The sequence below is a fragment of the Lathamus discolor genome, chromosome 8 (assembly GCF_037157495.1).
Source record: "Lathamus discolor isolate bLatDis1 chromosome 8, bLatDis1.hap1, whole genome shotgun sequence".
NCBI classification, from domain to species: domain Eukaryota; kingdom Metazoa; phylum Chordata; class Aves; order Psittaciformes; family Psittacidae; genus Lathamus; species Lathamus discolor.
This window is the reverse complement of record NC_088891.1, coordinates 17,789,280-17,803,216: the sequence shown is the minus strand read 5'-3', so window position 1 is coordinate 17,803,216 and position 13,937 is coordinate 17,789,280. Positions and strand designations below refer to the sequence as shown.

The 13,937-nt window shown below is 44.2% G+C and overlaps 1 protein-coding gene across 2 annotated transcripts in view; it reads left to right on the top strand.

Moving 5' to 3' along the window:
- RORA (RAR related orphan receptor A) overlaps positions 1-13,937 on the top strand; it is a 400,239-nt gene that overhangs the window by 40,056 nt on the left and 346,246 nt on the right. For both annotated transcript variants that reach the window (XM_065688646.1, XM_065688643.1), the window contains exons 3-4: positions 8,351-8,474; positions 9,488-9,733. In XM_065688646.1, coding sequence (XP_065544718.1) covers positions 9,562-9,733 — 172 coding nt within the window. In that variant the 5' untranslated portion in view covers positions 8,351-8,474; positions 9,488-9,561. The remainder of the gene's footprint in view (positions 1-8,350; positions 8,475-9,487; positions 9,734-13,937) is intronic.

Genomic DNA, 13,937 nt, shown 5'->3' with positions numbered 1-13,937 from the left:
AGTCTGAATCGGAGCTTTACAAACAGGAGGAATTAAAAGGAAAAAGACCTTATGATTTAATTTAGGCTTTTGTTCTTCTCAGAAGGAAGCTTCTATAATTTTAAAATATTGTGGTTTAATAGCCCATTTTCAGAACTGAACTATTAAAGACCGTATTTGTGGCATTTATGATGTCCTAGTTCAGCAAAGCATTTGGGCATATGTCACATAAAGCATGTGATTATTTTCACTCTTCATTAGCTGTATGCTTTCCCACCCTCACTTCTCCAAAACGATAACCTTTTAGTAGCATAAATGTGTTTAAGTGCATTGACACTGAGGTTTTTTGCTTTCCGGGTGTTTTGTTTGCCTGGAAAGTCTGAGGTATATGTTCTATTAATTGTGCATAGCCAAAAGGGGCTCGCAGATGTCATTACCTGATACAGAAACTATTGAGCAAGTGGATGGCTATCTTATATCTGTGTATGCAGTCCAGAGGGTACATGATTTCACTCATAAAAGGGTTGTAGAAGCATATGCAAGCATGGTCATTTGAACAAATATTCTATCTTTGAGTATTAAAAATAATCATGGGCTTAAAAGAAGTATTTCTGGAAACTTTTAATGATCAGTTTCAGAACTGTCCCATTCTCCCCCCACTCTCCCCATCCCTCCAATGCTTTATTCTTGGGGAAAAGCATTTGGAGAGTGGGATTATTAAAAAAAGAAAAAGAAAAATCATCCTTGAACCAAACTTGTGCAGAAAAACCTCCTGTGGTAATCAGCACATTCATCTGGGGAAAAAACAGAGCTGAGCTATTTATTTATCTTTAATTATAAGTGGTTAAACAAGGAGAATAGACTTACAGTTCCTACTGAACTTAAAAAGACTGTGATTTGTGCCAGCTAAAAATTAATTAGTAAGGAATTTTTAATTCCAGCATCCCAGGCCAAAAATCTATTCCTTGATAAAGATGTCCCCGTGGAATAGAGTTATGAGATCAGATTATAAGGAACTTCATAACATTTGAAACTTGTACTTGGCACAGCAATGCAAAGAGCATGCCTAAAATGATTTGGTTTTGGTGTTGGAACATAAGCTTACAGCTGACCAGATGGGGCCCAGACTGCCAAATGGAAGAACACAGGATTCCTGAATGTAACTGGAAGATTTTGAGGTGGAGAAGTATTGAGGGCTTTTTAATCTGGAGTATCAAATTGTTCTCCTGGAGTTGTTTGTGAACCTGAAATGATAAAATAGCTAATGCCATCCATTTGGGAAGATCATTAATTACCTGCTGCTGCTTCCCTCTTGTCTACTTGAAGCAGAGGGGCATGAAGCACTTGTGATAAAAGCCCTATTAGTTGTTTCTTACTCTTTAAACCTATTTTCCCTAATTTTGTCAGATTAGGTCATTTTTTTAGAGGTGTGGATAGAAACTGGGGAAGGCACAGTTTCACCGTGAAAACCAATGGTGAATGGTAGATATAAAGTATTTAAGATACTTTTTTTGTGAGAATATGAATCTTTTGGCTGATTGATTTCAAACATTCAGAATAATTTGCAACACTAGGGGAAAAAGATCAGAGGCTTTAAAGGAAAGTAAAATTGTATTAGTGTGAAATAAGTGCTGTAAATATTAAATTATTTGCTCAATCTATTGAAACTGGGAGTAAAGGACTGTCATTGTGCTGAGATATAAGCATACTGTGGCCAGTGAAATTCGTGTTGATGACTTTGAGTGACTGGTATCAGGCCTGCAGCGATGACACACGGTACAAGCTGCAGAAAGAAACTGGGAAGAGTCCTGTGGGCACTTCACTAATGTGTCCGTAGGGTGGCACATTCATGAAGGATGTGGAAAAAAATACATTGTTTGACATAAGTTAGTTGATTTTCGTGTTAGTTATTCACCATCTAGGATTGTACCTTTATAGGGTTTTTCAATTGTTATTAATCTGTAGTAGTTTTGCCTGAGTTGCTGCTTTATGTTGTTTTTAAACAGTGGTCACATTTCTACATGGATCACCGAGGTGATTTGTAAAAGAACCCCATGCATTGTGGAAGATAGTAAAGATAGAAAGAAATGTCACACAAAACTTGCTGCAAGCAACAAGCTCAAATGGAAGAGTGCTCTAAGTATCTATGGAGCATGGCAGGTTTTAGTTTTGCTTTAACCCACACAGTTATTTTGAAGTTGATAATGAGGACTCCCAGTCACAAGATTGAAACCTCAATTAAAACAAACTTCGTGCAGCAAAGACCTTCCTATTTTGACTATGAAACCTGTAAGGCAATTGTTTTTTTCTAAATGAGAGAATATAATGTGTCTAAATATGTTTGCTGGGGTATTTTACATAGCCTGCTTTTGCTTTTAAATAGTAGCTTTCTTTTAAAGAAAAGTGAAGAATCTTTCCAGAAGAAAAAGAGAAATGCCTTACCTGTCCCATTTGATTCTGCATTCATAGGCTTGGAAAGATTCAGAAACAGCAGCCTGGAGTCTTGCATTGCCTGGCTTACTTCAGCTGAAATTTGCTTTTTTTTAATTCCTGTGGCCTTTGAATGAGAAGGGGGGGAAAAATGATGTTTTGATACAGAATTTGCATGGTTTGAAATGTAAATCAAAACCACTGGCAAGACAGTTGAAGGTAGTAGCTATTTGGCTAACAACCCGATTTATTTATATGAAAGATGCTTGCAAATAAAGAGTATGGAGAAATCCACCCTTGAAATAATTTTGTTCAGACTGGATGCCTATTTTGCATTTTTCCCCTTGGCTTCACTGAGGGAGTGTGTCAATGTGTATTTCCTCCTTCAGCCTTATCTTTGGCTTTTAATTGATCAAAGTTTTGATAATTGTTCTGTTCTGGCTCTTTCTTTTGCTGTTCGCAGATTGTCTTGGTGCTTCGAGAGACAGAAGCTGCCTTTTGGGGAGTGTAATATGGCTATGGGCATTGCTGTAAGCAGCTGATGGTCATTGAGATTGACCCTGTGAGGGGAATGTATCTATACTGTTCCCAGGAACAGCAAGTATATTCAGCCAAAATGACATGTGGAAATAGTGTGCCAGTGGTCTAATCCCTTGTCTTGTGAGAGCATCCTATGGCCTAGCACAAACATAGGTCTCACAACACTCGTGCTGATCAGAAACTTGAGTATGAAAGCCATTTTTAGTGTTCCAGTAAGACCTAACTTTTTAATGTTTACATGGCTTTGAGGACTCCTAGTTGAGTCTTCTAGTTTGAGGCATACCGAGAGTCTCTTGATGCTACTACTGAGTAGCCTATTTTGCATTATATGTGTACTTCTGTAGTTGAAATTGTGAAAGAGTCACCATGTTGGTTGTACAAGGGCTACCAAAGAGCTATCAGAAGCTTTACTATATCCACAATGGAGTGGCTTTTATTGGCTGGAAAAATACATAGTTGGGTCAATGTGATGAACCCTACTTTGTGATTGATCTATTCAATTGAAGAAGAAATGGGAAAACATGCAAAATCTTTATGTTCTTTTTTAAAATATGTTCAGGGGTTTGTTTCTGGTTCGGTGTTTGGTTTTTTTAAGGACAATATTGTTTTACTTTAAGGTACAGCTAAACTTTGGTTTTAGCAAGGTAAAAAAAATCAAGGTGCAAGATGCACCTTTTAAGTTCAGGTCTGGTAAAATATTGTGTCTCAGTAAAAGGTACTTTTTCCATCTTATTTTTCACCACAGGAAAACAAAAATGCTGAAAAAGCTGTCAAGTGCCAAATGCAAAGTGAGCTTTGTAGAACATGAAGACAGCTCTAGCAACCACCAAAGTATTTGTCTTTTTCCCTATTAGAACTGTCACCTGTGGAAGTTCAGTACTTCTACCCTCATCTCCAAACACAGGGAAAAATGGATCTTATTCTTCTTATGTACCTTTGCTTCATTAAGACATTAGAATATAATCACTATGAAATTCCTCTTCCAAGGGTTCTTTTTTTCTTGAAGTTTCATATTCATCCTTCTGGTCTGTAGAAAATATATTAAATTTTGGACTTGCTATTAGAAAAGACGCTGTTGTGTTCTACTGTGGCATGTTAAGTTCTCAAAGAGTTAAAGCAGACAGGGGAATACATGTTTTCTGTAATGCCAGGTGTGCTAGCTGACCTTTGTATGCAGTAGATGGTTTTCCATTTTCCCTTGAAATCAAGGTATTTTAGTAGATAGTGTTTAAATAAATCAAATGAGGCTTCAAATTATGTAAAACCTGACTAATTATTTTAGCTTAAATTCCAACCTCCACTTCAGCCTTCCTGGCATAATTCAGTTGTAATGCTCATCTGAGCTGTAACGTCTCTTCTGTGCATTTGGGCTGCTTGAATAAACTCATGGTTAGTGTAATTTTTGGGTACGTGTTCAATGAAGGCAATTTTTGTATTTCTAAGCTAGCTAGAAGATCAAGTCCTGTGACCTGGAGAAAAAGGAGGCAAATCAGAAGGTGTACAGGCATGGTATTAGTTTCTAGAAAGTATCTTATTAATTACATGTTAGTGCACAGTATTACAAGGTAACTTGTAGTCTTTCTGTTCAGATGATTTGGAACTCTGAAGTTCTAGTTGGATATGCTTTTGTTTGGCTGCTACAAGCTTCCAGAATGAATCTGAGTGAAAGTGAGCTTTCCCAATGCACATGAACTCTCTAATATTTTAGGATCTCACTAGTGAGCTGACTTACAATGGTTCTTTTAGGTAAGGTACTTTGAAAAAGGGGTTACTGATGGAATCCACTGGGGAATGACAGATGTATGACAGCACACACACAGTGGTCATCTACACAGTGGTAACTTTTTTTCTTGGAGAAGCTGTTTTTTTTCCTCCTTGCTCTAACCTGCCTTAAACACTTAAATGTACTGCTGCTTGTAGAGAAACACAAGTTTTGCACAAAACATGTGAGTTATCGGTCTGATATAAAGGATAAAATCTATAATAAATGTGGTATTTGATGAAATGGCTATTGAGTAAAAACAGTCAAGTAGAAGGTGTATATCTGAGCCTTTTGCCTTAATTCATTCACGCCAAGTATTGCATTCTTAAGAACTGGCCTGTGCTATTGCTGCTTACTCCTTATATCAGGGAATGCTGTTGTGCACATAGGGCTAGTACAGATAAGCACAAAAGATTCATTACTTCGTATGTTGTATGCTTCTCCACTTAAGCTTTTTTCAGAAATAGCAAATCCAGTAAGGAATGAATCCACATGGCAGGAGAGAAGGAAAGTGGAAGCTGAGGCATAACAAACAATGAAAAGCAGCTCATAGTTTATACTGGGAGTTTGCAGCAGGAAGGAGATTCCACTGAATTTGTGCTGTGCTACTAGCTAGTTAACTAATGCTCCTTGGTCTTTAAAACAAAGACAATTATATCTGGGAGTGTAAATTCCAGATAAACTGCTTGATGAGCCTCCCACTTTGCTTAGAGATAAAGGCTGGGGGAAAGGGTCCATTGAAAATGCATCCAGGCACAGTGCCTCCAGCACTGTTTTCTTATTTCTTTCTTGTTATTTTGTATTTTGTTTTCATCTAGACTAAGAACATTGTTAAAGTAGTATTTAATTTAATTACTTCCAAATATGCAGCTTCCATAATTAGTTCAGGTTCTATATGTGTAGCTTTCTAGTCTGCCTGTTTTTGCTGAAGCTTAGTGGGGTGCATAACTTCCTCTAAGTTGCTCTCAGGTATTAGGCTGTATGTATTTCAAGTGGAAGCAGTTTCTTGTCCTGCTGTACAATTTAATTAACTGAAATTTTGTAAAACATTAAAACATATGCCACAGAGTAGGGTTACACAGAATGACTTAAATTCTTTTTTCAAGACTGATCTATGAGTACATCAGAACTGTACTAGATAACTCCACTGAAGTGGAGTGGGTGTCCTATGACTTGCATGATTCTGAAACTTGCTCTTCTGAATGGCCTGTGACCCCTTGCTTTCTCTTTACCTGCAAAGACATCAAAACCACATGCAAGGGAATGGAAGCAGATGTGCCTTACCCTTCGTAATGTGCTGTACAGGAGGAGGAGGAGGAGCTGTAACTGGAAGTATTTGGGGGAATGTCACAAGGGAACAACACCTAAGAAAGGAAATGCCACTAGCACCAAAATACATTGGTCGTTGGTTTTGTGCAGTATTATCCAAGCTTTGCCCTCATGATCATTTAGCTCTGCAGCAATATGTTCTCTATAACTGTTAGACTGGAGATAACAAAGCTTCCTGGGAAGGTTTGACAGTCCTGGTGTGGCCAGAGGTCTCTAGCCGAGATCCAAGGGAATGCAGGCTATCATATAACAGAGTCTGGTCACTGTTCCTAATCACATGGTTTAGTTTCAGGTAGTCCTGCAAGGAGCAGGGAGCTGGCCTTGATGATCCTTACGGGTTCCTTCCAACTTGAGTTGTTCCATGATTCTGTATGCTTCCTGAGTCAGGAATGTACTTTGGCAATCTTCTTCAAGTGGGGTATTTCAACAGCTATATTAGTTATGGATGCAGAAAACCATTACTGATACCTCAAATCCAAACTATGCTTACATATTAACGGACCATAAACACTAAAGCACTATGGTGCTGTGCTGTTCTCTTGTGAACTACGGTTTTCTTCCTTGTGTGTGCACTCTGTGTACCTTGTGCCTGTCCCACACAAGATCTTGCTTTCCATGGTGGTCAGTTGAGTGCATGACAGCTTTTCTGCCCCTGCTCCATCATTGTGCCCGTGCTCTGAAAAAATGTCTGCACGATCTTGTCTACTCCAGACTCATACAAGATTTGTCTGATTATTTAAATTGTAATGTTAAATACTGTTAATCTTTGTATCTACATGAAATCAAGAAAATCAACAGGAAATGTTTGGTGATGCTTGTCCCTTTTTGTTTCATTACCGTTAATTCTCATAGGATCTGTTGCAGCAATTTCTAAAGCCCTTCTCAATCTAACCAAACATTTCTTCTCAAGTTTCTCAGCATACCTGTCTTTACTGCTGATGCCATCTCACTTGTTCAAACAAGCTTAGTGATCATAGTTAATGAACCATTGTGGTATGGATTGGAAACTACAAATAGAAGACCATTTCTGTGCCCAGGAAATGTCTCTGCAGAGCAGATTCATAGAGAGTGTCTTGACAAGAGTCATGATGGTTTTCCTCCATTAGATAAAGCTCCAGCAACTGTCACCCTGTTTTTTTTTAACTCATGGTGCTTTCAGGCTTTTTGGACACCCTCTTTGTCTCTTGGCTTGCGTAAGTGCTACAAACCCTCTTAGATTATTGCCTCTACAAGCACACTGTAAGTCTGTCCTGCTTTAGCCGGTTCTTATTGCTAGTGACTTGAGGAGATGTTGTTAACCAACACAAAATTAATTATTCTTCTTCATAGATTCAGCTGATGTAAGCACTTGGGTTTACTTCTCTCATTTCCTGCCCATAACTTCTTTTGAAAACCAAAGCTCTACTGTATGCCTTCAGTGTTCCCTTTTCACTTCTAAGAAAGTAAGTTGAAAAATTGTTTGGTTTTAGAAAATAAGGGGAAAGATTCACTAAATGGCAATTGTATAGCTAAGGTAGGGGTCCTAAATCTCAGCAGCCTTTAACACATAAAAAGGGGAAAGGAAAAAATGAGCCCATGCGCTCTGATAATGTGAAGTATCTGTGATACTAGAAACAATCCTGCAAAACACTCACATGAATGATGCTCGCTGTAGCAAGTAGTGCAATTGTTCCTGATGCTGGTGAAAGGCGGTGGTCTGGCAACTTTGAGGAATGAAGTCTTCTCTTTTTATTAGCTGGGCAAGTTTCCCAACACACATTGCCTGGTCAGCCTCCTGCTTAAACCCTGGTCTGAAGAGGCATAAGCTTTCTCTCAGGATAACAGGCAGTTCAGTTTCCACAGCTCACATAATTCTTGCTTCTATTTGGAGTCTGCCAATTAGTGAGGAGGGAGAGAGTTTGCAGGAAACTGTAGCCCTAATCCCCCAAACTCCAAACTTGCATCAGAGAACCACCTCGCTGGTAGCAAACTGTACTCCTGCCTTCCACTTCCATTTTCACTCATCCCCCACCTTCCTCCAAGCCTGCTGTCTAGGAACAGCTTCTATCAGGCTAGAGGCTGCTTCACTTGTCACCGGTGACAAACAGTGTAGCCTTTTGTCTCCTTACCCCAGGGCTTCCAGGCCTGCCCTAACTGAATACTTAATCCTCAAGAACAAGCAAGGGTTTACCCAGTGGGCAAGGTCTCTAAGTCCAGCTCATGTTTATTGACAGCCTAAAATAAATGCAGAATCATTCTTAGTGTCTTCTGCAGTCTATGCCCATCCTTCAGACGAAGGCAGCCAACATATCTGTTGTGGGTTTTTTTCAGACACGGGTCATTGGAGCTTCAGGACTTCCAAAGGAGCTGACCCAAATGAACAAGACTCTGCCCTTACACTAAACCATCAGTGGTGCAAGATGTGATCCACTTTGTGGGCAAGCTCCTGCGGCAGGTAGGACTCATTGTACGTTTCACAGTTGTTTGTGAGCAGTCACCATTTGTGACAGCAGTGCACTACTAGTGATTAGACTGCAGGATGTGGATTTGTTCAGGATCTACCGATGGGTTTCACCAGGTACCAGCACCAGCAGTGTTGATAGTTGTAGCAGGAGTTCTTGGCTGGCAGAAGGTGGCACATCAGCTGCTTGCATGCATGGTTTTTTACCATGAGGAAAAACCTTGTACTCCTACCAGTACAAACACCATGATTTGGCTTCCTCAGGCCAGTCGGAGCAGTCAAAGCAGGCAGCTTTAGCACCTTCTGTGTAGGAGGCAGTAGGGCTGTGTGTAACATGGCCTCTGTTATACAAGAGGGATGTGATGTGCTCTTCAGCACACTGTTCCTGGCAGCTGTTACTTTAACATCGGGTAATGGAAAAGGAGTTGACCATTACTGAGACTATGAACTGCACAAGCGAGCTTGCAAAAGTCAGACCAGATCTGGAGGTTTTCTGGCACCTTGCTAGTCACCTTTTGTCCTGCATCAAAGTGTACTTTCTTGAAAGTGAAGTATTGTCTGAAATGTTGTCTTCTCTGGCTGCTAAACCGGTGGGTCCCAAGGCACTTCATACAACTGGCATCTTCTGATGCATCTTCAGCTGAAGGAGTCCTGGGGGTAAAGAAGCTCGGGAGCAAATCCCCCTGAAGCCGGGTGCTTCTCGTGGGCCTGGTCACCTTGTTGGACGGGCCCCACAACCGCGTCGAGCCGTGGGTCTCAGCGCAGGCAGAGGTCGGGCCTGCTTCCCGCATCTTCCCTTTCCCCGTACGCGCTCGGGGGCTGTGTGGGCTCCCGGTGTCTCCCCGGAGGGCGGCGATGCGGGGTGCTGCTGCCGGTGGGGGGGGGTTGTGCGGGGTGTGTGTGTGTGTGCGCGCAGCTCTCGCTAGCGCTGCTTGTGGTCACAGCCAGGCAAGCTCACATCCCATCTGGATCACGCTCGCGCTCTCCCTTCTGCTTCCCTACCATAGAGTTGCGCTGGAAACAGAAGATAGAGGGAGTGTAGGAGCTTCGCCATCTCCAAGCGATCTACATTGGGAAAAACATGGAGTCCGCTCCGGCAGCCCCCGATCCAGCAGCCAGTGAGCCGGGCAGCAGCGTCTCCGAGGCGGCCGCCGGCGCCAGGGACACCCCGGTGAACCTGGAGCCCGCCCGGAAAAGCGAAGCGCCGGCTTCGGTCCGCAGGCAGAGCTACTCCAGCAGCAGCGGCAGCAGAGGTAGGGAGACCTGGGGAAGGGGGAGGGGGCCGGGGGAGTGGGATCGGGGGTGGGTGGGAATAGGAAGAGGGGGGTACGAGAGAAGGGGGAAACGCTGCGATTTAATCCCCTGGTTTATTGCTCGTGCGTGCGGGAGGCGCGCACGCAAACAAGCCGCGCTCCTACCCCCCGCCGAAGCTTGCAAACTTTTATAGCTGCTCCTAATTGCTGCGGGAGGAGGGACGAATGCGATGGAAATATCGAGCGGTGTTTGGGGCTTTCCTGCCTCTCTGGGTTATTGCCTCCCGTCTCCGGATGGGTACCGTGCCTCTGAAATTACATAATTTTATAAATATATAAAGCAGCAGCAGGAGTATTGGGATTGAAGGGAACAAACTTTTAAAGCTGCAGCGTCCTTCCTCCCCCCGTTCTCCCCCTCGTCTGTCTCCTTTTGACAGTTCTCAGCGGGTGCGCTGTGGCTCGTTGTGAATGGGGGATCTGTGATTGCACCGGAGGTTGCGGGTGACTTACTCTCCCGCGCGCTGTTTCCCCCCTCCTAATTCATTTAAGTGCATCATAAAAATCATTTTCCTGGCGGAGCGGAGGGGCTCGGAGCTGATGTTTCTTGGAGGCGCACAACTTTGCGGAGGGTGTCTCTGCTCCCGTGGGTTCTCCTTCGCTTCCCCCGTGCGCCCCCCGAACAAACCGCTGCAAACAAACAAACCAACCAAGGAGCCCCCCTTTCCCGTCTCTTGCCCTTTCCACCTCTCTCCTGCCTCAGCCCGCGTCTGGGAGCCGCGCGGGTCAGCTCTGAGGCTCTCGGTTGAAGTTTGCCGTGGGCTCGGTCCTGGCCGCGCTGCCCGGTGGAGGGGCCCGGAGCGGAGGGGCAGGGAGAGCGGGCCCCCGCTCCCGCCGTGGCACGGTGAGGGGCGCCGGCTCCAAACACCGCCGGAGTTTGCCGACACTGCCGAGAGAGGGAGGAGGCTGCCGCTTTAATTACTTGTAAATAATTTATGAAGCGTTGCTCCTACAAGGGGGGGGGGGGGGGGGAGTGCGCTAGAGAGGCTTCGCTCTTTAAAATCACTTGGTGATGGGGAGAAATGAATTAAATAACGCGATGTCACAATACACACGGCGGCTGAAAGACGTGTCGGGCGGAGGAAAGTCCGTGCCCGGGGAGAGCGGCGGCCCCTCTGCGGCCGAGGCCGGGGCAGCGATGCCCGGCCGCTGGCGTGCGGAGCGCGTCCCTCCTCGGCCGGAGGGATTTGGGGATGTAGGTTGGAATATGGCTGATGATGTGTTGGCTTGTGTTTTACAGTATTTTTCCCCTTTTGGCCACACCCCCTCCCCCTTCGCAGGCAGCTTCCCACTCAGGGAATCCGCGTACAGTAAAAGCCATCGAGATGACACACGCCGAAACGTTTAATTAGAGGCGCTTTGCGGGCGGGGAGCGCGGTTCGGCGGGTGCCGAGGCGGGGGGGAGCGGGGCAGGGCCGGGCGGCCGCGGGCGTGTGCGCAGGGAGCGTTCGTCTCCGCGGGGAAGGGGGGGGGGGTATATTTAGAGCTTGCGAGAGTGGATTTGGAATGCAAGCGCCTTATGTAACGAGGTTAATCAGAAACACGGGAGGAAATTTCTTTAATGTGTCGGGGAGTTTGGTGCATGTTTGCGGAGCGGCTGTAGTTCGCGGTTGTTACACAACGACAGCCTCCCCTCCCCGCCATCCTTCCCCGGGCCGAGGGCTCCGGCGGTGCGGGCAGATGGTGCTGCCGGGCAGCGGGGCCGGGCTTGGGGAGGAGGAAGTGGGGTGATTTTGGGATCCCATAAATTATGTAACGCTCGGCAGTCGTTCCTGTATGGATGCGAAAAGGAAAGTGGGGGGGGGGGGGGGGGGGGCTTCGTAAACCCCGCAGGTCTGATGGTGAGGGTGTCTTTTCTTCGCGGTCCGGAATTGTTTAGGCTTTGGTACTGCTAACCTGCTGACCCAAATGCCCCTCCTCCTCCCCCGCCCCCCCCCCCCCCCCCCGAATTCGGCGGGCAAGGATCGGGAAGGGGGGGTCCGGCAGCGGGCTCGGGCTCGCCGCACGCGGGCGGGCACTGGGTTGTGTAACAGTCGGGTGGAAGAGGAAGGTCAGTGATGGAGGAAAGCATCCGTGTGCAGGCGAGGGGATGCTGTGGCTGTGCAGCCCTCTGAGGGAAATAAAGCTTCCGGCAGTACCTGGCTTGAAGGGCTTGTTGGGGAGGGAGAGGGGAGAAGGAGAGGGGCAGGGATCTGGAGGGAAGGGGAAAAAAAAAGGAACTGTTTGGGTTCTTTCGGGTGATGTAATGGAGTTGGCAGAAAATACAAGTCTACTCCTAGAGTGCAAACAGTAAGGGAATGGAGCTGGCATTCTGCACTCATGTTGCATGAATTAGCGTATGGGAAGTAGATGGAACTACACACAGCAGACCCGGTGATGGTGCCTTTCTGATGGTTCCAACCTGAACAGGGAGAACTGTGTGGGAAAACATGACAACATGCACATCTTGGCCTCCTTGAAATCAGGACTTGATGGATTAGCTGTTAGGTGTCCCCGTGGACTTGGAGATAATTTTTTCCCCCCTTTTTTAAGCCATTGAAATACAATTTGATTTCTTGCCTTTTTTTCTTTTCCTTCTTTTTTTTTTTTTTTTTTTTTTTTTTTTTTAATATGGCCCTTTATTTCCTGTGGCAACAGCGTGACCTTAATGCCTGATCGGTATAGATGAATCTATTTTTTAGAACAGCTACTTTATAAGCTTATATATGTTGAGCTGTGTGTTGAGTTCAAGATTTGACCTGTTTGGGTGGTGATCCTGCAGTGTTTGGTAAGCTGGCAGAGCTGGACTGTGTAATCTCTGTGGAGGAACAATACAGATCTACAGATACTTAGATACAGGGACACGTGTGCACCCCTCTAACTGTAAAAAATCCTTATTTTTGACTTAGCAAAGCTTTTAAAACACTAGAAAGATTACCTTCATATCCCTTCTTTTCATAGCTGCACCTGCTGCAAAGCTGCTTCAAGTTTTCAATAACCTGTTTACAAATGGAAGAAGCTGTAGAATATATTCTTAAGTGAAGCTTTAGTTATTATAATACCTGCATTTCAAAGCACCCCGTTGCCTGATAAACAAACCTGTTTGGAGCACCAGATCCTTACATACTTTGATTTGTATTTTGCAAGGGTTAGGCTGTTCGTGTTGCAGTGTCGAAAGCTTAACTGAAAGCATAAATTTAGGAGTTACCCAAAGCACTTTTCAAATGGAGAATTGTTACCTAATTTATTTAGCATACAGGAGTGTGAATGCCTACATATGTGTTTCAGGAAATAACCCACAGTCTGATACGAAAAGTGAGTGTTAGAAAATTGACACTGTACATGGGAAAAGCAGGAAATGGACAAAAAGCCTGATTTTCCCTCAAAAAGGATATTTTTTTACTGCTGACAATAATTCTTAAGATTTTTCTTAAAGGCAGTCACTATCCAGCAGGTTGAATTTCAGCCTGTGTGTGTTCTGCAGCAAGGGTTTGTGGTTTGCCGTGGTTAGTAAATGGAATGCTTCACTCACCAGCTCTGGCCCTGGACTGTGACTGTGAAGTGCCATTTGTTTCACTTTGCAGGCTTCGGCCTCCTTGGAGTTCTCCCCATGCTGCAGTCTAAGGCTTAATGTTCTACTCATCCCCTTAGATATTGTCGTAATTGAATAAATGATATTTTAATAGAGAAGTATAGTCTCATTAAAAATGAAAAGTATACAAAACGCTTTTTAATCTGATAAAAATTGCCCTGGTTTTTGGAACCGAGCTCTTAGTCTCAGTAGTAAGTCAATCGAGAGAGGATATCTTGCCAAAAAATTTAATGGCAGCTCTTACACACAGCATCTTCCCATGATGTAAATATTTTTATGATGCTTTGTATTTAATAGCAGAAACCTGCAGCTATGTAGGTGCTTGTTCTTGATTTCTCACTGTTGGGGTACTGAGAGTATTTGCTGTTTTCCAGAAGCCTTTGGAATTTATTATCTTGGCATCTATTCAGCCTGATGCCTTCTCTACTGATAGATGGGGTGGAGGGTGTGCTCACTTTTAGTGTTTTGTTTTAATCTGGGTGATCCTCCTCAAGTGGGGACATGACATCATTAATAGTGACATCAGTAGGTTTGTGGTATTCTTGTCTTTAACAGATCCTTTATTGCTAGATTTTC